The 24,721-nt window shown below is 29.5% G+C and overlaps 1 protein-coding gene across 3 annotated transcripts; it reads left to right on the plus strand.

The window, feature by feature from the left end:
• Window positions 1–5,260: 5,260 nt before the first annotated feature.
• LOC100650572 (scavenger receptor class B member 1) lies at window positions 5,261–23,969 on the plus strand. Of its 3 annotated transcripts, none has more exons than XM_003399469.4 (11): window positions 5,261–5,614; window positions 8,837–8,935; window positions 14,608–14,699; window positions 14,849–15,009; window positions 15,109–15,253; window positions 16,322–16,522; window positions 20,811–20,971; window positions 21,059–21,345; window positions 21,843–21,961; window positions 22,417–22,542; window positions 23,025–23,969. In XM_003399469.4, exons 2-11 carry the CDS (start codon window positions 8,902–8,904, stop codon window positions 23,283–23,285), a joined length of 1,587 nt encoding a protein of 528 aa, XP_003399517.1. In that variant the 5' UTR covers window positions 5,261–5,614; window positions 8,837–8,901; the 3' UTR covers window positions 23,286–23,969. The 3 variants fall into 3 exon arrangements, with proteins under 3 accessions (XP_003399517.1, XP_012169961.1, XP_012169962.1); XM_012314571.3 differs by having other exon boundaries at window positions 5,261–5,527; XM_012314572.3 differs by lacking the exon at window positions 5,261–5,614 and adding an exon at window positions 6,497–6,517.
• Window positions 23,970–24,721: the final 752 nt, after the last annotated feature.

Below are 24,721 nucleotides of genomic sequence, written 5' to 3' on the forward strand. Positions count from 1 at the left end.
AGTACTTGCAATCGTAGAAGGTAGCGTTCTCTTCTGCTACTTTTTATTAATTATAACTTTTTGCATATTTTTCCGGATACTAAGAGGTTCTAAAAAAAAAAGAGTAAAAATTGTCTCTCCTCTAGATTTTTATTTAAATGTCCCAAGATCGTTAAACCACAGATGCGTAATTATCATAGTTGCATGTATCAGTAAGTAATATATCAACGGATTTCACGTCACCAGTACATTACTTTTTTGCGTTCATCTGGTGTCTCGACACTCGAACAAACATAATAATTAAACTGTGAGTCTTTATGCATTTATGGGAAATTTGAAACGCATATGATGTAAAGTTGTATAAATTATTTTTAAAAGGTACTCTAATAATAATAAGAACAAATCTTGATCAAAATTTTATTCCTTTAATAACCGTAAAACTATCAAATTGCAATAAACATTCGCAGATTAATAAATAGCTATTACCCCTTGTTATGATGCGACAATATGTGCAGAACCAGAAAGAGTTAGATTCGGTAAAGACGAGCGTCACCGCCGCGACAATTTGCCGTTTGAGGATAGCATAAATTCATATGAATCAGTTCACGCGGGATGCAAATCTTAGACGGGAAATTAATGCAAAACGCTCTTATGGACTTCAACAAAAATTAAATACGCAAACGCGGCAGTAATTTGCTGCGGCAACTGTGACGCTACTCGTCTGCTCCGAATCTTGGAAATTACGAAAATCAATTACATTATTTATTACGAAACTGAATGAAATGGAGCAGAAAACTCTCGCTCCTAAATGCATACAATATTACTAATCATGTTATACGAACCTAGAAATTATTACATCATATCCTATTTCCATGATACATATTTTAATAGTTTTTGCCAGCTTTATCGATCGCGATTTATGCAACGATTTAAATAACTTTCCCGCCACTACTTGTCCCTTTTATCATACAGTGTGTGTCATTTAACTGGAAATGTAATACTTGGAAATGCCTAAATAAACATCTTAATATCTCGAAAACTATAGACGATATGGAAAAATGTTTGAAGCGAACGTTATATAATACCAAGGGAGGCATTTCATACCGATATTTATTTTGCAATGATCTTGAAAAGATCTATGAAGATTTTTATTTTTAAATGGCAACTATATTTTTTATTTCATATTCTTGCGGCCGATATCGAAACGTTTTCAGAACACTACCTACTTGCATCTTTCGTATAAATTACTATCGAGACATTAAATTTCAAATATGATGCGTCGTCAGAGTCTTAGCGTTATCCATTGTAAACAACGGGGTGGTTACTCGGTCGGACTTTGTACATTATAGTGGCTCTAGAAAATAAGTGTATGCCAAATTCTATCCTTAAAGCAATTAGTCGCTTTTCCTCCTACGCGTCTACCATTAAAAGGTATACAATTTTTTATCCTTCTTAAGAATTAGTATCTCAATAGCAGTTTATGAGAAAGTTACAAGTAAATAGCGCTTTGAAAACGCTTCGATATCTGCTACAAGAATATGTAATAAAAGAATATAGTTACCGTTTAAAAACATGTACAGAGATTTTCAAGGTCGTCGCACAGTAAGATAAATAGCGATATGACATGTCTTCTTTACCATCGTGCAGCATTTGTTTCAAACATTCCTTCGTATCGCATAGGTTTCGAAATATTTACATATTTGCACACGTTTACAAATAAATGGAACACACTGTATATTGCTGCTACAGGTATGGCTTAACTTACAAATTATTTTTTAAAACACGTTAACCCGGCATACATACAATGTCACTGTATAAACATTGAAATGAAAGTAGCATTCGTGTTGCTCGTGGTCTACAAAAGTTATCGGGAAACTCCAAGAAAATAAAAGGAAATGATGACACTGATTATTATGGTTCACGGCAATAACTAGCAACATTGTCAAGAGACTCGTTAGCTTTATGATCGAGAGTGCAATGATAAACTATCTTTGCTGTTAAAGACGGTAAAACATGTGTTATTATAATCATCGATGGCAATAAGTAGCCAGAATACTTTGGATTTTGTTAATTGAATTAAAGTGGGTCATAATTGCGAATAAATTGTAATAAAATAAGTGGTCTACTATTATTATACAATACTATTTAGTATTGATATTTTCCAGCAAGTTATATTTTGTCTGACAGGTAAGTGGAATATTTCACCAAAATTATATTGATTCATATTCGTTATTGAATATTTATGAACTTTTTCCATCGTAATGTCAGTTTCTAATCCTCATATCATCAAAATTTGATTTTGTCGAATAGTTATTCTTTCTTGATGGTACTACAGAAATATTTCAAACCGATTTTAAGAGAAATTAATATTTAAATCTAAAGCTAGACGTTTTCTATACGACATAAAATTTTAAAGAAAAAATTCTTACAGAACACGTGTGCATATACATATTATTATATCCTTACAGGTTCATCATCAGACATCTTGAAAAAAGTTTGACGTATGGAATGGTAAAAAGTAATATACGTCATCGAATGGTATGCCGAAAACACATACATGTTTATCATAGATCTGTTGTAATTACGTATCAATAGAAGCGAACTACACGTAAGATTATCATTATATCATTAAGGGTATCCTCAGGCTATCAATACATGTTGTCAGCATTTCAAGGTTCTCAACTAAAAGGATCAATATGTACTGTCAATATAATATTGTCAATATTTATTGACAAACTGCATTTCCGTTAAGAATCTTGAAATATTGGCAATATTATTGATTGTCTCTAAAAAGGGTCCTTAGAGTTCCCTTTTTATATATACATATCATAAAAATTTTTCGGTTGTCGTGAAACAATCGTGTATTGCTTTCTATCGAATTTCATTGTTGAAATTAATGAATTTAAAAGTTCATTATTAATTTAGACAGATACCTCTTTATGTATTTAATAATTAGAAAGAGAACAAATTTGAGACCAGTTATTTAATAGTATCAATATTAATGATGAATTGTCCAATTCGTCAAGTCATGATAACGCAGACACTACATACATATGGGTGGAACATTATGAGTCAAAAAATTAATATGGATTTCCAGTAAATCACAGTTCGGTTTGTATTCACAAGTGAAGCTGTCTACATTGTCAGACAATTGTCCGCAGAAACGTGATGCAGCCAATCAGTGTCTGTCTTTTTGCGGATTTTTTACGATGATTGCCTACGATATGTATTTACGGGCAATTGTCTATCAGCGTAGAATTAGCTTAAGCAAATACAATCAAAATCAAATAGAATCAGTAAAATTTAAGTGATGAAGGATACTGCAAACGGCCGGCGAGCTCCCGATAAATTTATCACTTCTGCAGCAGGTAATATTATCACTTGTAATGTACTTTCGTCTTGAAGTTCAAGGTTAACAGAGAATCACCTTGATATAATTAAATTCATTCTCTTATCGATTCAACGTGCCACTAACAAGAATATGCAGCTTTATCCCAGAAAATTTAAGATTCTCTAGAATTTGAAAGAAACAGGTAGAAATAATTTATTCAATGTTTCAAAGAATCTGAAAGAATAAATAAAAACGCATTCATTAAAGACAATTTTTTTGAATACAATTCATTTTATATAGAAAACTTTCTATTTTCAATTTAATAAGCAATAAGATATTTTAAACAACTCATTGACTTACCTAAATAAAAAAAATATCTAAATAAAAAAAAAATATATATAAATAAATAAAAATATATCTAAATAAGAATTAGAATATTATGTTACTATATCTAATTGGGTATTGCGATTAAATCTAATTCTTTGATTTTTATACTGTTAACTTCTTAATTTTAAAATGAATTTTAGTGACTTTTAACTTTGAATAATTATTTATGTATCTTCTCAAATTATTTAATACACTGGCCTATCAATTTTGAACACGTTTACTTTTGAATTATTGATAGGTTCAATGAACCAATTAAAAAATGATATTTACAGTATACTTTTAAGAAGGATCTATATTCTGGGATACTGAACGTGGACACATAAATACATGTAAAAATATTTTAATTTTTTTAACAGAATTTATTAAAGATTACCTATGTAATCTTTAGATCTTTATACGTCTGAAACAAATCAATTCAAAAGAATGTGTAAAAATATAAAGGAGATTATTTTTCAAGAGAATTCAGAGGATTTTTCAAGAGATTCAACTGTGAATAATGGTTCTTTTGACAAGTTTTATCCTCTTAATGAATAGAACATGATAGAGACCAAAAAGATGCGGCTTTCAATTTCTAGGTCAAGCTGTTTAGCTTTGTAGTCCCTTTTTTATTATCTAATCTCCATAAAACCAGAGATGTAGAATGTTATTGCAATGACACGACATATAGCTTTGATACACTCTGTATTTCCAGTTTTACTAAAAATGCATTTCTTAATATTTAAAATATTTTGTTTGTCTACATTAATGATAATAATATTTGATATTGTAAAATATCTATTTTAATAAATGTATAATTGTGTTTGTTTAAATATTCTTATTTAAAATATTTATTTTGTTATTATAAAACTAAATGTTTTACTAATTACACTTCTTTACTAATTGTTTACCACAAATATTTTATTAATTACATACACTTTCTAATATAGTGATAAATACCTTCCTTTTTTGAATCGAGCAATGAGTCTGCTTTTAGTATGAGAGATGTTATTCAATTTTCACTTTAAAAAACAAGTTGACCATATTTCCAATGCTACATAATGCTCGGTATTAAGCAGGACGTTAAAGAATTTTCTTCCAGAAAAGTTAAATATTTATTACTTTTGTAAATTTTTTGCAAGCTTTGTGTGCAAAAGTTGGAACAAAGTCCGCAACTTTTTTCCAGCGGTGTATAAATAAAGATAATTTATTTTTACTTAAAGAACAGAAAAACCGACGAAAGTCATATTTGATTTATAATTCAATGCAGAAAGAAAAATAACTTGATCACAAAATACCAAATTTTAACATGTACAGATTCTTACGAATCCAGTTTTCTAAATTTAATCCAAAGCAAATTATTTCTGGAAATTAATTCGATATTTTAATAAAATTAGAAATTGAGCTTATATTACGAATATTTTCCCATTTAACAGGATGTCTTGAATATATCACTTTTTATATGCCAGACATCGGGTCCTATCAGTATATTGATGTTCGAGGAACGAGAGAAATCGTAGACGTTGTCTTCATCGGCGTCGTATGGGGGTTAGTGATCAGGAGACAGTATAAAGCAGAGTGAACACAAGACTCGTGCTCACTAATGGCAAGATAGGGAGGGAATGTATAGTGGCAAACGATATAAAGTGTCTTGCTGGAGTAGTTACGAATTTTCATGTCGTGTTCGTGCCGCGAATTTGATCATTAAACAAACTACGTGTAGTTTTATTTTTTATTAATAACGAAATTCCGAATCGCACAGGAAAGATGGAACTGTGATACATGTTGTTTCTGTTACTCAGTGTATTATACCTTCGAATTAGTACGACCTGTTAGAACTAAAGTTCTAACTCAGTAAGTAAAGTAGTTTGAGTGATGTGCTACAATTTTATTCTCTCCAAATTTTAGTCGGTCCGCAACAAATAACAAAATTTGCATGTGGTAAGATGTTCGTCGTATTATGTGAAAAGTTTTGTCTGACTGGCTGAAACAATGCGACACTTGAAATAATACAATAAATTAAAAATAAAAAATAATGAGGCTAATTAACAATCAAATATTTCCGTAACGTAATGTGTTTTCTAATTTCGTAGAGATTCATTGTGTAGATAGATGAGATAATAAATTAGAATTATATTGAAATTCATATGAAGCTAATTATTTACAATATAATAGACTAATTATTTACAATATAATAAATAATCATTTTCTTCCAAATATGAAGATATATATTTCATATATCTTTTTATGAATCTTTTTCTAAGAACACGCGTATCAAGGCGAGAAATTACGAACTTCTATGCTAAGAAACAGCGGGTAAAGATCATAAAAATTGTTAACATCAAGGTATGCTGGCGTTATTAAGTATGCAGAATATATTTTCTTCGAACAGCTTGGTAGCTCTGATTCCACCAAGAGATGCTTCATAGGTACTCACGACACGTTTCATTCTGCATATGCACTCTCTTTCGCTTTATACTTCGATATTAATGCAACATGCGTACTTGAAAGATGACAGATCATCTACTCGGATCACCTTGTTTATTATGTCATCATGTTAATAACTGTGCGCGATATTAGAAAATTACGCTTACATTTGTGAAATTAAAAGGAATATAAACAAATATGAGTGAATAGCGCCTACGTTACAAGTTATATTTTATAATTAATCATTATAAATACGGAACTCGAAAATTATATGAATTTATTTAACTGTTAAAAAATTGAAATTATTTAAACTGTTAATTTGAAATTACGTGTTCAAAACCAAAAATTCCCTTATATAAATGTAATTGAATATGTGATCAATAGACATGTTTAGTGCTCAGACATTATTTCATTTACGTAAGTTCATAATACTTGTGCTATCTTGTTTTTTTATTACTTTCTAAATAAGGATAATGTCTTAAATACTGTTGAAATTTTGAACATTCAATCTACTAGCGTTTCATTTGGACAGAAATTTGGTATACTCCACCAGTTTAAAAGGAACAAATCCTTAGTTAAGGAAGGTGTGGAGAATATCTTTACTGAATATGTACCTCGTTTTACATTCAAAACGATGGATAAAGGTGTTAATTGAATCCTTTTAGAATACTCGTTTTGCCTAAATGTGAAACTTCGATAGTAAATGTTTAAGGGAAGATAACCTTCTATCAAGTTTCCAGATCATAAACGTTGGCGTACATGCTTCTCAACATAAAGATTCCTTAACCAGGCATTGAAATCACTAGAAGAACTAGATCACAGTAACGTTTAACAGAGTTCCCAACACTTAAATTTAGTTTTATTAGTTCGTCCGAATTAAACATTGTATATTTATGTACTCGAAATACAAACCACTCTACTCTACTATTACGTACTCTATTATTACAATATTTTAATTGCCAAGTGTTCACGAGTTAACAAGCATAATTTATATTCTTACGTGTGAATATTTTGGAGACAATAATTTAACGACTACCTCATTCCATCACTTCATATCGAAGGTAAAAAAAAGCTTTACATTTTTTAATGACGTCAAAGAATATAAAAAGGAAAGCATGATTTAAGAAACTGACAAAATTTGAAAATGTCATGCCATACCATTATCTGAGATATGAACAAATATTTTATATCCTAGGCAGATTTTATTTTCAGAGTTACTCGGCTATTTGCAGCGGTAAAGAAATGCTTATCATCTATTCACAAATTTTTTTTAGTTACTTTTTTTGGGGTTATTTTAAGAAATATTTCAACTGACGTCAAATGTGATATTTAGACATTACAAATGACATTACATTATGACATTACAAATGTGATTTTTGATAGCATTTTCGAACCACAGATGTTTATGAATAACAGCAACAAAATAGTTATAACTATCGGTTGTTTCATAATATAATTCTAATCACAGAGTCGGAAAAAAGTTATAAAAGTAATATTTAAAATCAGAAAGAAATGACATTTTCTTTATGATAAGAAAACAAAAAGAATAAGTCTTTTATGCGAATATTGAAGGATATATATAACGAGAAAACATCCAATTTATCAAATAATATAAGAAAAGAAGGTGAGCCAGAGAAGGTTTATGAGTGAATCATAAATTATATATGAATTTCTCCCAAGTTTTTAACCAAAGATTTTGGCTAGATCAACGCATTAATTAAATCACAAAACAACGCCTATATAATTTTTTTTTTTAACCTTTATTGATTCGTTGATTTTGATGACCATCTATCTATGACACCTCGATGATTCGGCCCTCACATTTAAAAATTACAAGACACACTAGCTATTAACTTATGAATTCAAAATTCGTTCAATTAATTTATCAACTGTTTTTGCTGTTCGGTCAACATAAAATAATAATTCGTGTTAGTAATAGAAGTCCCAAAGAACATTTTTGTTCATGATGTTGCTGCAGTTAGTTACTGTAAATGGTTACTGTCGTATTATTATTATTGCAAATTTTCGATGTATATTACCGATAAAAATCTACAATCTATCGTGTAGATAGATATACCTCCGAGTTATATTCAAACGTATAAGTCACCACATACATTGAACATGTACAAGAAAAACATGAACAGAATAAAAATTCGAGAATGAAAAATTTCTACAGCCAAAAAAAAGTTATTTTGTTCATAGCTGTGTGAATAGCTGTGCAAATAACGCGGACATGTCAATGACCTTGACAAATTAAGATGAAATTCCGCTTCAAACTTTGTATAGTATTTGTATAGTTTGAACGTAATTTTAACATGTTTCTAGATCTATTTTCTCAGTCAGACTTTGTCGAATAGATATATGTATTGTGTTTGCACGTGTCTTTTTAAACTTCCCGTACTATACAATCACATTATTCCTAGTAAAACAGTATGTTCGAAACGTAAACTTCTTCAAATGAGTATGTTTGTATATTCCGCTTATCTTATAAAATACTAAATTAGTAATTATGACAATAGGAACAAGATATGACAGTAAGACTAATAAAACATGTGCTACATGTTTAAATATTATTATTTCGAAAATGAAACTGTAACAAAAATTTTTCAAATTCTTATGAGAAAAAGAGATTCTTCCCTATTTCGTACCTGAATGAAAACAAATTATCGTATTATTGAATTAGGGTTACAGAGTTGATCGACAAGGCGCTATAATAAAGCAATCCCTCTGTTTCAGAACTTTACGATCAAGGAGACAGAAAAAAGTAAGGCAACGAGACACGCGAAAACCAGGTCGCAACCATGAAATTCACAAACCCGCTGCCGCAATTTAAAAGTGAGTAATCGTATGTACATGCATATATGCATATGTCAATCAATAGGTACCATTAAGCATATCGTATTTTATAAATATGTCAATAATCGGCATCGAGAGTGGTTTTTTAATATTTACAAAGAAATTTTCGTAAGAATCTTAAAGGCCATATAAGGCTTGCTTAACACATGATATGTCCCTATTTGCGAAAGCAATGCAAGTTTCCACTTCTAGCGTCACAAAACAACTGAAAGTGTTGTTGTACAGTTAAGGCCAAGGTGATAACGGCACAAGTAATAATTTTACCCTCTGACGAGGACACAAATCTGATGAAATTATAAATATACCGTATTACACGATAAAAGTAGAAACATAATATAGACGTTCTATTCAATAAAACCAAATTTGAAATTTTTTTAGTTCTGTTACTATTAATGCCAGGCAGCGATCTATAATGTAGAAAAACTTGTTACTCGCTGCAAATGCTCGATAACTATGTAGAAACGAAACCTCGATCACGTTTTAACAATATGTTTTCATTATCTAAACATATGAATTACATAAAAACAATAATATGGGAAAAACATCAGAAGTGTTGCACGAAATGATGATACCTTTTCCTTATTTTCCTGTTTTCCTTCCACGTTGTTTTTGTCAGCCTCTACTTCTTCTTTTTATCTTATAGAGTATAAATAATTATTTTCAGTCAGGCGTTCCATAGTTGATATTTCAATGCGTTAGACAAAAATTAAATACTCTGTTTCATAATCTAGTTTCACTATATTCTATTTCTGGTTTCTAGACCTTAATTCAATAATCTCAATTTAAATTAGTTATATGATTCTATAATTATTTATGATTATTAGATACATCACAAATTTTTATCGCACACATCATAAGTATTAGGATATAAACATATCACTTTTCTAGAATATTAAATAACTGAAGCTTTGAAAACAATTTTTAATGAATTAAAGAGAACCGAGTTAAACGAAGTCGAAAAATAGACAAAAGAACTTTGAGACATATGCGTATGTATTTTACTTTAACTGTTTGTTATGTGTAACAAGCATATAACGAGTAGAATGTTAATAAATTTTTCGTCAAAAAAGTTCCTTGATTGAAAATGATTTAAGATTTTAATGATACGAGATGTCATATATTAACATATATTAACTAGTATCAACTTTGGTAATCGTTTAAAGGTCTCGGCCATTGAAGAATTACTCAAACGTGTATAACTGGTAATAAAATACCGAAGTTTCGTAAGAGACTTTCGAAAATTGTACATGCTGAATTTTATTTCTAAAGAAAGTCAAGGAATGTTAATATGATAGCATGATTTTGACCTCAACACGAATACCTTTTCTGCTTTGTCTTGAATGATCGATTTTTACTGAATAAAAAATCTATGATATCTGAGATCTTGTATATTTGAGATAAGAAGAACCTTTTATTTTTTATTAATGAGACATTTATCGCCATAATGTACACGATATGTCAGAGACTTTTATAAATAATCCAAACTTATCAATTAGTATACTTCGAAGAAGAGATAATGAATTTCGTGGTAATAGTTCAATTATTAATACTTCATTAAATTCTGACTAAAATACTTCTACATCATAACTCTGTCTTTATCGTTTTATTCGAATACTTTATATTCCACTAATTTCCTCCTGTTTTACGATAAACGAAACAATCTTTGGTCAGAAATAAACAGTGAAGTGCACCACATTAAAAATATCGAATTATTATTAAAAAAGTTACGTGTTCATTGATCGCTTTTTTATCATACAAGATAAAATGACATAATGATTCAATATGAATGCCAATGCAACTAAAAAATTTGCAATTCTTATAATATTTTTATGTAGATATACGTGAATAGTCATAACTAATGGCTAGTATAATATTTCCGACAAATTGTTTTGATTTGTGAATGGCCAGACTCTTTAGGTCAAGGATTAATTCTTGCTGTATTGGGAATTAGTTATGTTTAGTTGAAATTGAAATTGACAAACTTTATCTCTTGAATTCTTGATACTGCATATGCAACTTTCGTTTACATTTTCCTAGTTTGTAAATTAAAATTTTATGCGTTTAGTGAACAACAATAGCAATAACAAACACAACATCCTGATTCCATTAGTACATTGCATATGTAATGATATACATATATAATATATCATTTCTCTATTCATGATAGGTTTACATATCGAGATTACATATGTAATAACGTATGTTGTCACCGATTATCGTTTTAATTGTTCTTCATTCAAATCACGCCGCTAAACTAAAAAAGTAAATGACATCTGTCCACCGTGGCAATTATTAGCTCATACATAATGACATTTGCATACATTACTTTCGCTATGACGCTGTAAATAAACACACACACCATTTTCGTATACACACAGTAGCTCCCAATGGCACGCGTTACAATTACGTTTTTCTAAGCTATGTAGTTACAGGGTACAGAGTACAGACAGTACGAGGCAGACCCGAGAGACCTCGCAACTCCAGCTATGTACAAACATGACAGTACCTCATATTGTTTTATAGAGCTTTAGGAAGCTAATACTAACACAGTAGTAATAATAATTTTACTTATTTTAAAATAAATAATTATGAATATCTATTCTACCAAGGAATATATTTTTAATTATCTATATTATACAAGCTATAAATTTGCATATTTTTAAGAAAATAACTAATTAAAGTGATGGATCGAGAGAAAAAATTTTTATTTGTTTAGGAATATTAAAAGCGCATTGGTAGTAAGTCAGTACTTCATTATCTAGAATAATTTCAGTATTACGTTACCATGGCCAGATAAAAATAACTTTTGTCTTGTTTACTCGTCTGTCGTATTTGTCTGTAATAAAAAAAAAATGACATTATCGTAATAAAAAGGATAGGTATATTGACGAGTTCGTTGGAACGGAATCAATTATTTTTATTTTGTTTCTCTTCTCTTTAAAAAGCAATAAATTATAAATTGAGCGAATCTACAAATTTTGTAACGTTCAGTGCATCCTATTATCTTTTACAATAAACAAACAGCAAACAACCTTTTACAATTATCAAGTTGTTGTAAATTACTATAAGTGATCAAAGAAAATACTTATCCTTCAAATTCCACGAATTACATAAATAAAATATTTCATTACATATCACTATAAATGTTCAAAATCTCCAAAATGAAATAATTTCTCCTAGGAAATAATATTATAATCTATAATACATATATTCAACAATTAAATTCCGAGACGAGATGCTTTCGATGCTTACATGCGTCATTTATTCATAAGTGGAAATTAATTTGCTAGAATCACTGTAATCGCTCATAAAACGTATTGCGCGTGATTCATGTATTCCTGCATATTCATACAATGTAAGAAAACCCCCCAGGAACAATCGTTAACCCAATTTGTCCAACTTTTTGTCAGTGTAAAAATAAAACGATACGAAACTTCGTCAACAACCTAATTTTTAGCAAACCATGAATTACCAGCAATTTACGTCATCAGTAAAAATAATACCTTCCAAATTAAGGTACAACGCAGTAAGATGAGTAAGAGATGAGAACCATAATGAACGACAGAATAAGGCAATTCGCTAACTAATACTTTTACCATCCACCTAACCGAAGAAATAATTTTTAAACTGGTCCTTTTTCTTAGGTTTATATATTACTTAATGTTGAATTTGAGTCAAGGTAAGCAGGGTAGTGCGAATCACAAAACATACCGTAGAACATGATTGACGCTTATCAATAATATTTATATCTTGACACTTCATCTAAAATACGTATCCTATAAATCGCCCTCCAATACAAAGAATTCCTTGAAAATCAAATTCATAATCGAATTCAAGTATTAGAAGGAGAAATTACATACACGTAAATACACGCGTCATAACTTGCATAATAAATTCTTTATGTATCATTTATAATCATCTTAAGATTTAGTTAATTCAAGAGATCAAAATTGCTCTAGCATGTTATTATGTTGATCATCGGTGGTACTATGGTCAAAAAAAGACGTTTAAAAAACTCAAGGTTCGATTAAGAAATATAAATGACAACTACTTGACATTGCATTTACGTTATAAAGCAACAAAAAGCTAGGAATTATCTGATATTGTTCAGTTTTTTGACGCAAGATTTATTCGCGATTAACTATCCAATGGATAGAATTGTTATTAATATTTATAGAGTAATAAAATACAAATGCAAAAAGAAAATATGTATATTGTACTCCTCGCACTCCTATCAACACTTTTATCTACATATGTGAAATATATTATTTACATATCTCAAACGCAATTATTGAACGAATTATCATATCTTTTAATTCAATCTGCATTTGATGTAAATATATGTATTTGTTAGTTTATCTTCCAATTTAATGAATTTGTTTATAAGTGTGATTTACATAATAGTAGATTGACAGAGATATGTAAATAACCCGGAATTTTAGAACTTGGACCAATTGTCATTTCTGGCATTCAACAATAAATTTGTAATTCGTAATGACTTATTAAATTTATGTAATGTGCAGGCTGAGTTACCTATCTGAGAGACGATTTCCGTATAACAATAATAAAAGCAAATGATTTTTATGCATTTTTTTTAGACTAGCTACTAGTTATATGGACTAGACATTCTTGGGATATAAATATAGTCTTGAAATAAAAATGTTATATTTTTTCTTTCAATCCTTGTTATTGTTCATTGACTTTTTAAATTGTTGCGTTTAATAACTTTTTAAACTGGCGTGTACGATAACTAAAAAACAAATTGATTAGTCAATTTTAGACAAAACTTGTTCACTTTGTTACAAATTTTTGTTACAATCCAGGGATTGAACTTCAAATTTTTACTTGATTCTTTATTTATAATATTTTTTCTAACAATATAAACTTCATTTATCTGCCAAATAAAGTCAATTTTTTTTTAAAACTAGAACTTTCAAATTTTTCGTTTATCTTTCAAAAATAGATTCAATCACATAAGCTATCTAATTTTAAGAAAATTTCTTAATTTTTGCATTCTGATGATAGTGACGCATGCTATTCTGCACGCCAACAACGTAACTATTGTTAAAGATGATCACGAAACTTGGTTAATATATAATAAACGATAAAAGAAACTGGAATAAAAAAATTACATTTAAAACTCCCTATTTACATTCCAAAAACGTTTAGCCCCATATAACCAATAGTTGGTTAAAAAAAATTTATAAAAATTACTTGCATATACTGTTGTTCCACGAGAATACCCCTTAAGCTGAAATATTTTCGACATCATTAATTATATTGAGAAATGTTTCAGATAAAGGATAAATGGCTTCAAAGCGGGCATATTTTAATATTACAATTAGTTTTTCTGTAGGTAGGTAGGTAAAGATCATGTAGAGGTGAACTTTGTTTTCTTTTTAATACGATCATATATTTCTTAATACATTAATTTTTATGCAGCTCAAGATTTTGTATAAAAAATTACTAACCTACTTATGTCGGAAAACTATTAATTTAATAGATGTTTTAACTTTTATTTTGTAAAACTTATCATATGAAAGATAGAGAAAGACATAAGATACTAGTTTTATATTTGTTTTCCTATAAAAAAGATTGTTTAACAAAAAAGTTAAACAAATTTTATTAATCATTTTTCTTTTCTATTACAGAATGCATAATATTCTTCTCAGTAGGCATCAGTTGCAGCATTTTGGCTTGCCTTATACGTACTATCAATCCAATGAAATTAATATTAGATCAAGTAAGTGTACCGAAATAATACCATGTTCGTAGAAATTGTAATTAAAAATTCATAAATAAGTTTCTATGACAATTCTCGAGACATTGAAACAAAATTATTCAGCTTGTCTGAAAACACGGCATCGTGCTAATTGCAAAAACTTGTTTCAGGAACTTCGAATGACACCGAATTCATTGATTTTTGAACTATGGAGGAAGCCTATCGTTGATGTTTACATGAAAATATACATATTCAATATCACAAATGCGGATGAATTTCTCGAAGGCGGAGTAAAGTTAAAAGTTGAAGAAGTTGGCCCCTACGTCTACCAGTAATTAATACAAACTTTTCCATTTCATTTTATAAGTTAGATAGACTATTCAACATTTTGACAAACTATTCATAATTGATTTTTTCTTTTCACTCTTAGGGAAATTTTAGAAAACACAAATGTCACCTGGCACGAGAACAGCACGGTTTCGTACATTCCAAAGAGAAAGATAGTGTATGTACCAGAACTGTCGACTGGCAATCCGGAAACAGATACGGTGTTTGCTCCAAACATACCCATGTTGGTAAGTAAATACTAAATTCATAAATTGATGGATAATGTTATTATTTACAAATGTATGAGTAATTAATCAATTAATTATGATCGTCATAATGTGGTTTCGCATACAATATTTCAATCATTCTAATGTTCTGACGATAAGCGTTCAAAAATTCCAGTAAGAGATCCTAAAAGTTTTTTCAGAGAGAATAGTTCAATTAATTGATATGGTTATATACAACTACAAAGAAAGATACTAATAAAAATGTATAGAATGAGAAGCTTACCAATAGTAAAGTTTATATGGGAACATCATATGTTCATTTTTTTTATTGATGGTCACATTTCAATAATGCTTAAGCATTGACATGAAACGATCAATTTTGAAAATGCTTTATTAGTTTTACGATATCATATTCTTTAACGTGAGATTGATTTAGTGTTAAGAGTATGCAAAATATGCTGAATAAGTACAAAACTGTTTAATTGCAGTAATCTTACAATTATCAATTTATGATCCTATTATAATTATGTGAGCAAATGTTAATTAATCATTAGTCGTAATGATTCATAACAATTCCTATGATAACAGTTCAACGATATTTTACATTTTCAAAGTCGTTATCCGTGATACAATTATCCAGCTTTCGCTAATAAAAGAAACAATCATCAGTAATAAATCAGTAATAAATCAGTAATAAATCAGTAATAAATCAGTAATAAATCATCATAGGAGATTTACTACTTTAATTATAGTATTTTGTTTGTTGTCAGTTACGACAATTAATATACAATATTACAAATAGGATTTCGAGATGTCATTCCATTAAAAAATTGTTTTCTTTACATTAAATATCCACGATTATTTATTCTGAAATGATATTTAAAATGCGCACTAAATTTATGCAAAACTATCTCACGCGATGCAATAAATCCATGATCAATAAAATAAGTTAATATCATTATTCCATATATATCCATGATTCTTATATCTGAATAGTTTTAGTACGTACTATATTCTTATTCGTTGTATTGTTTGTATTAATGATTCTAATTTTTCTTATATGTATTATTATACTTTTAACACTCACAGGGAGCCTTTTCAACGCTGCACGATGCTGGATTTTTTGTGAACTACCCTTTGAATAGCCTGATAAACTTGTTAAACAGTAAACCAATATTACATTTAACCGTTCACGATTATCTGTGGGGCTATGAAGATTCTTTGATTCATCTTGCAAGCAATATCATGCCAAGTTTCATAAACTTCGGCAAATTCGGGCTGCTTGACAGGGTAAGTTATTTTCTTTAATTGTAAATAAAAACAATTAATATTAACATTAAAATTAAAATTAATAAAACAAATAAATGTAAGAAGAATAAATGATGATTTACCTCCAAGAAAACCTAATCACATTAACAAATCTGCTTATACATATGATAAGTAAACTCTAAGGTGCGATATTTATCACATAGTACTTAGATACATTATTCTGTTCTAAGAAAAGTCTTCCAAGAGTTATCATACAAAAGCTAATAAAATGTAAGAATAGTTATTCAAGACAAACACACGCAATAAATACAGAAGGAATCATACAATATACATATCATTATTATAAATTGCTTTGCCAATGCTTTCGTAAACGGAATAATCAAATGCATAAGAAACTCTTTCGTAAAAGCACTTGTAACGAACAATTACGCGTCACGTTTTGTCATTGATCTTTGCTTTTCATGAACCATTGCTCTATACTAGGTGAATGGTATAACTGTCGTCACGATTCTTCAGGGACTTCCGTTAGCACTGTTCAACGCGTATTTGATTGTGTATCCTTCAATAGGCGATTCTTGTAGATCTTTGTGAGCTAAACACGAATCTGTAAACTGTCCTTTCTTAGAACCAAAAAAATTAATTTTGAAAAGAATTCTACGTTTTTAACTTTGGAGATGTTTTGTGCTTTTGCAGTAGTAGCTATCGAGTTGCGGTTGAGATAAAAAGATTCTCTGGATTCTGCCGAAGAAAATGATATGTATTATTATTGCGTTATAAACTTTTAACCCTTTGCACTCGAGAGGCGATCTTCCGTCACCACGGCGTTCCGTGTGACAACTCGAGAGAAGAATGAGAGGCGATAATCCCTATATATGCTAGATTTCGACCCCTCCAATTAATGAGAGCGAAGTATTGATTCATAAATAGATTCCTTAGCTCTTTATATTGTTTATTATGAAGTGTGAAGTGTTACATTTTAAGATGGAAATGAAATATTTATGCTCAAATTCTTCCGAAATTATAGTTCTGGCAACGTCTCCGACGTTAATTCAGATTCAACGATCGTGACAGAAATATTATAGTTTCGTAAATTTAGAAGCTCTAAAAAAATGGATTTGAAAATTTGTTTAATTAATTCATATATTCTGTAAAAAAAACAAAAGAACAAAAGGCCACTTAACTACCTGCGATTTATAAAAAACTTAGTCAGCCAGTTGAGAGGAGATATTCGACAACCGCGAAATCGAGCTTCGACGTACTAATTGTGATGAAATTCGGTTAAATGGAAAGCTTCATGTAATTTTAACATTAACAAAAAGGGATTGTAAGGTGTATTCTTACCGAAACAAAGCAGGAGGGAGACACGAAACTTATTATTGCGATACTTGTCCCGATAAGCCAAGGATGCATCTTGACAGATGCTTTATAATTTATCGTAAAAAAAGTAAAATACAAAAAAATATTAAAAAATTATATACTCAAAGATGTAAATATAAATAGATTATTAAAATATAATGTTTTTTTAAGTTAATTTTTGTATACAATCATTTTATATTACCTACGAGACACTCATCACATACGCGCAAAATTACCTCGAGTTGCTGCTACGCCTGACTGAAAAGGCCGTCGAGTGCAAAGGGTTAAACATGTTTGAATAATGATCAATGTGAAAAGAACACCTCAAACGCATCATTATTTGCTTACATTTTTTGGTTTATTTCAAAACCGAATGATGATCTACGAGAAAAAGTCTAACATGCGATATAGCAGACATTTTTACTAAGGAAAGCATCAAGAGAAACCAGAAAACCATGTTTTGTTTACAATATAAAAGCGAAACAGTTTAACAAAATACGCGGCGGCGATAGTGATATTCAATGTTGCCGGTTACCTTGCCTGCCATTTGGCATAACGGAACCGATAAACAGCAAGCTCGTACTGTAATAGCACAAAACATCTCAAAAGTTGAAAATTTGTAATTTCTTTCCAAATTGATTTTTTTGAAAACTGTGAATTCTAGGAAAAAACGATTTGCGAAGACAATATAAGTAACGTTGCAATGTAAGAAAATGCAATGTGATTTTAACCTTTCATTGAAGAAACAATTTTTTGAAAACTGATTCACTTTTGTTTGAAATATTTTTTTATCAGATTATTGGAAGTAAAATGCGATGAATGAAATCGTCATTGAAAAATCGTGGCGATAGTTGTAGCATACATACATCCTGTATATAGAACAAATATCAATACATATTTTTACAGCATTGCTGAAAAAGAAACTTTTACCACCAAACACTAAACAATAGAAAGTTCTCAATTTATCGAAATCTCGAATGAAGGTTGGGCAAGAGAAAGAGAGAATGTCAAGTTTTAACATTTCTCAGAAAACAAAAATTTATTTTTAGATATTATAATGTCGCAGCTTCATACCTTCTCATATATCAAAATAAAACACCATTTTATTCTGCATCATTTTCAACTTTCACTTATAATTTTAAATAATATATGCATAACATATTAAAGAATAAGAAGTATTCATTTTTCGTTGTACATTTGAATTTTTTATGATTGCAATACTCAGAAAATTTTAATTCATAATACGACATGTCCAGTGATAAAGAGCACATGGAAACAAAGAGCATACGAAAAAATTTTGTAAATGTAAAACTAAAAAATGTCAAAATTCGTTAAAATCGGCATTCCCCTTTTTCTGCTAAACTTTAAATGCTAATAACATCCTAAAGGATGTAACGAAAATACTAAGAGCAACGTCTGGCAATTAGCCATATCTGAAATATAAACTACTTAAACTATAAACAATTTAAAAGTAATAATTTTGTAAACAAGATTGCAATAATTAGTTGCAAACACCATCGACATGAGTAGATTAACTTGACGCAAATGCGTCAATTCCAATATCGTATTGCGTATGAGATAAATTAGCTACGAAAAAAATCAAATGAATAATATACCGGTTATTGACACAAGTAACTAACTTCGTCTGTATATAAATCGATTGATTCATTTCAAGCTTTTTGTTGCAGAACTCTCATATACACGATCACATCAATATCTTGCAACCGCCAATTACACATACAAGCTCCACGCGATTTAACGATTATGTGAAAAATATAACATTTATATATACATATATATAAATGTTATATATGTATATATACACAAATACATAAGTCAAATGCGATATCAGATATACACATGTGCACCATATTGCAAATATAATACGCCAAATTACCGAAGGTTTACGCAATTATTTCTAGCCGTTGCTCCTTTCACTGTTTGTGCAAACATGCATTTCATGGTTCACGAGGTTAGTGTCAACAACTTTTAACTACACAAAAAACAACTATATATTAGTAAACATGAACAGGTTGTCCTAGTGTATGTTCAGCGAATGAATTTGATCGGAAGTTATTCTTTATCGCTAATCTCGTTTACTTTTAAAACTACTTAATTTGTATCATGGATATTTTTATATTCAATTATAAAAATATCTCATAAATGATTAAAATCCCATCTTATTAGGCATAAAATTCTATTTTTAATATAATAAAATTTTTAAAATGATTTTATTTGATCAATTAAAAATATTAAGTTTTAAATAATATAGAAATATATCATTTCAAATTTTAGAATAGTTTAAATAACATATGAGAATTCAGCAACAGAAAGTTATGTTTCTAATATATGTATCTTGTCCCATTTTTTTTTCGTCATATGGTGGTGCACAATACATTTCAAGAATCTTGCCTTTTTTTCAAATAAGTCGATATAATTGCATAACATATAGTAACAAGCGCATATCATATATCATGTCAAGTTCAATGAACGTTTTATAATAATCGTCTTTGTATACCTCTTATTCACGTTGGCATGATTTCTCACTTGCATACAAACAGTTATTCGCGTGTGTTTTCCTTGTCGTTAGAAAATATGTGAGAAATGTCAACCCGCCACCAAGATATAATTAAAAATAATTCTATGATCTATGATGTTTCCGCTTACTTCGATATTAATATTTCCACTAGTAACTTAATCATTTATTGTCAATTTGCAACAGGAATGCTAGAAAATGAATACTATTTAATAATATCCATTTTTCTTCTTTCGAATTACGTTTATCAATATTTTAAGAAGCGATTAAACATTTTGTTATACCTTTATTCGCAATCTTTTCACGTTTTTGCGTTTGAAATTTATATTAACTGTGAAATTATATCATTTATATCGATAATGCATGATCGATGATCAAAGTGCATTCACGAAAAGCATTTATTGACAACTTTTTTAGATGTATGACGAAGGAAACAACGTCGTGCTCATGAATATCGGGCACAATGAGAATATGACCGAGGAAGAAGGACGTTATTTAAGTATTCAATTGTACAACGGCAGTCCAGGAATGTCACAATGGGGATATCGAGAAGATAATAGAAACGAAACATATCCAGAGTAAGTGGAGAGGAAAAACAACAAAAGTCAATTAATAAAAAGTTAAGTGGAAGAATTGAGTATTATCGCAAACTCTTCACATTACAGGAATACTATTTGTAATCTCATTAGAGGAAGCACCGAAGGAGAATTATTCCCAGCACATCTAGACAAACGTGCTGCATTCAGAATATTCAGGAAAGCGTTCTGTAGAACGATACCAATTGTTTTCAAAGAGGAAGTGGTAGCAGAGAACGGTCTAGATGGTTATCTTTACAGCATGTCAGACAATTTCTTAGATACTCCTGATGCAAATCCGGATAATACGTGTTATTGTAAGAAAAAAGGAAAATGTTTAAAGAAAGGACTAACTGACATGACTCCGTGTTACTACAGTACGTATCTCTTATTAACTGATGAATACTTAGCGATATTAGATTTCTTACCAATTTTAGCTCACCATACGTTGGCTTGTTGGATGATATAAGTTCTTGCACGAATCAGACTCGCCGACTAAATATCAGAATAGCAAAGTTTCTACCTGTGAGCGTAACATCATCGGCCAGACTCTAACATTAAATGTCAAAAGCTGAACTTTGCGAATATAATGCAGAGTGTTAGACCACGTGTCTACCAAACATTTTTATAAAACAATATTAGACTAAGCGTTTCTTGAACGTAGCTGTTATACTGTTTTTGAAACCGATAACCAACTTTTTTAAATACAATTTTTATATCCTTTCTTAACAAATTTAAAAGGTTAGAAGACTTAGAAATGTTCATCTAGATCAAGATATTTCATAGTGCTTTTTCTTTATAACGTTGATTGAAACGTAATAACTAATACAGATATATAAAAGTACTTGTTATTAAGGTATCTTACTTATTTAAGGTATCCCTGCAGCGATGTCTTTACCGCATTTTCTTCACGCCGATCCCAGTTTACAAGAGAATATCGAAGGTATTAATCCAGATCCAGAAAAACACACCACGAAGATCATTCTAGAACCGGTAAATACAATACTAAGCAACTAGCTTATTAACATTTGCTAGGAATTATTCGGCATCTATGATCGCTTTAAGATACGTAACGTAACTTCTTTCTTTGATTTTATTATTTGCTTCGTAATTTATGTAAGTATTGCGAGGCTGGCTACTGCTTGAGCAACTTTTATCAAAAGCACATTCTCCTTAACGAAAGTGTTACGCCGTGTTTCACAAGTAAAGACATAATATGCGAGAATAACGTAGATATTCGAAAGCGATCTATTAGTTACCTAATTGAACAACGATAATGTTTAATGTGCTCGTGAGATTGGTACTAATAACCATTAAAAATCAACAAAGCAATTAAATCCATTGAATAGTTTTCAATAATATCGAAATTGTATAGAAAAACTGAAGTCGAATTTTATTATTGAGAATCGATGATTAACAGACCATATTTTTCTCATTTTTCTTCGTAGACAATCGGCTTCCCGATGAAAGTAAACTCAAAAGTACAGATCAATCTTGTTATGCATCCTGTTCAGTACAATTCACAGATTGAAATTTTTAATAACTTAGTAATACCATTATTCTGGAGTGACCTGGTGAGTATTCTTCATTCAGATTTTTACATCTAATATGCTCGTAAAACCGTTCGTAATTAACAATGGGCGTGTAGAATGAAGCTCTACCTAATCTACTTTAATCTACCTTTAAAGTCGACAGATCAACATTCTTAATACTATCACAAATAATCGCCTCTTTTATAAACCTGTTCAACACATTGTCCGATAACATTTTCTCTATATATACTTAAGCGTGGTAATAAAGTGAGAGTAGGATATGTATGAGTATTGTGAAATAGCCTAAATAGCATTGAACAAATGTTCATTCAGGTTTCAAGTGCATCGAGGTCTATTCAATACGAACATATAATGTTTAATATGTTAATTACGCTACAAATATATATTACGCTAGTCATAATCATTTTTCGAAAAACACATACTTAAAATTGGAAAGTTATAACAATTCCAATTACAAGCAACCATAATGTCTTAAACTTATATTTTCATAAATTTATTTGCAGGTAATACCTCAAGTACCCAGTGACTTGTTGTTCCTCGTGAGATTACTGCTTCAAGTAGGACCAATAATGCAGGAAGTATTTATATGGTTATTGGCTATCGCAGGGGTGACGATGTTCGTATTATTGATAACCACATTGTGGAACACCAAACAGCAACAACAATCACTTCCGGTAGACAGGAGAGATAGCTATGATTTACGAGTACCATTACACTATGGTCAATACACAACGATACAAATTTTATCGGCTATCAAAAAATGACTAACCAAACATTATAAAAGTATTCGTGTACGATGCTCAAATTTACTTTAATATAACTAAATATACTTTAACATTAGATGATAATATTCGTTTTATTTTCCTATGAGTGGAAAATGCACCAACGCTCTCTATTATATACTTTGATTGACTCAGAATACGGCAAAAGGTATTCTACGTTACAGTACACATTCAGGGTTTTGCGCTAAAAATATTCTCGATATGGATCGATATTATTCTAACAGAATATTATCGTTGCATGCTTTTATTCATTTAGTAATTTACGTTCTCTTTTGATGTACCACGGAATTCATTTGATATTTCGCTATACATAATTAAACGTACGTTATAAATGATATTGTAATAATATTTCTTCTATCACATGTATACATACAGAAACTTTATTGCAGTATTTTATTTGTTACATATTGGATTTATATACTTATGTATACATATGTTACCAATATGTAACATAACTAATAATATAAACCTGCTGAATATAAAATAATAAATATATTCTGATAATGTATAAAAAGAAGAATATGACGTATGACATTTGTATACTTGTGAAAAAAGTTCGATTGATGGAATTCGTTCGCAAAAAAATTGTTGTTGTATACAATATTCTTTCATACTTAATGTTAAGAAGGAAACATTCAAATATAATAAATCACTTACATATTATTATTCCTGTATTCAGTATTTTAATGAAACATTAATCACTACGAAAGCTATCACTTTGTTCCGTTTCGATTTACACCATCGGAAGTACCTAGCTTTACTACTTGTGTAAAACGAATTTAATGTGTATTTCAATACATTTTCTTCTCGTAGAAAATATTACGCTCGCTATAACTTTTAATTATTGTAAAAAATGAATTATGTATTATACTACTGGACTACATTTATCAGTTATTAAGTAATTATATTTAGGACGCAAAAATATGTTCTAATTTTGTCTAACGTATTAATTCTCAAATTTCTTTATATTTTTCGCGATTTCGTCTATTTAATGACATTCCTAAACTGAAATTGGAATTCAGTTTATCATACTATACACTTAAGACAATTTTAACTTCTATTTTTATAATTTGAAAAATAAAATCACATTTGATAACAGCAATAATTTATATAGGTATTCAGATTTGTTAAGATATTTTACTTAAAAAATAAGCAATACATATATATATAACGTGTAAACTCTCTTTGTAAAAATGAAGTTGTATTTGCTATATATTCCTTAAAACATGTATTGCTAGATATGCCTATTTATGATGAACCATAAATATTATAATCGTTTCGTTATATGATTACTCTCTTTAATTTCTCTTTTAATTTTCCTTCATCTTTTGTAATGAAATTTTTATTGAAAACGCATAACGTAAAATTTATTTACTCAGTACCTGTGATAAGTTATCTATTATTTTATTATATAGTAT

The sequence above is a fragment of the Bombus terrestris genome, chromosome 12 (genome assembly GCF_910591885.1).
Source record: "Bombus terrestris chromosome 12, iyBomTerr1.2, whole genome shotgun sequence".
Lineage (NCBI taxonomy): Eukaryota > Metazoa > Arthropoda > Insecta > Hymenoptera > Apidae > Bombus > Bombus terrestris.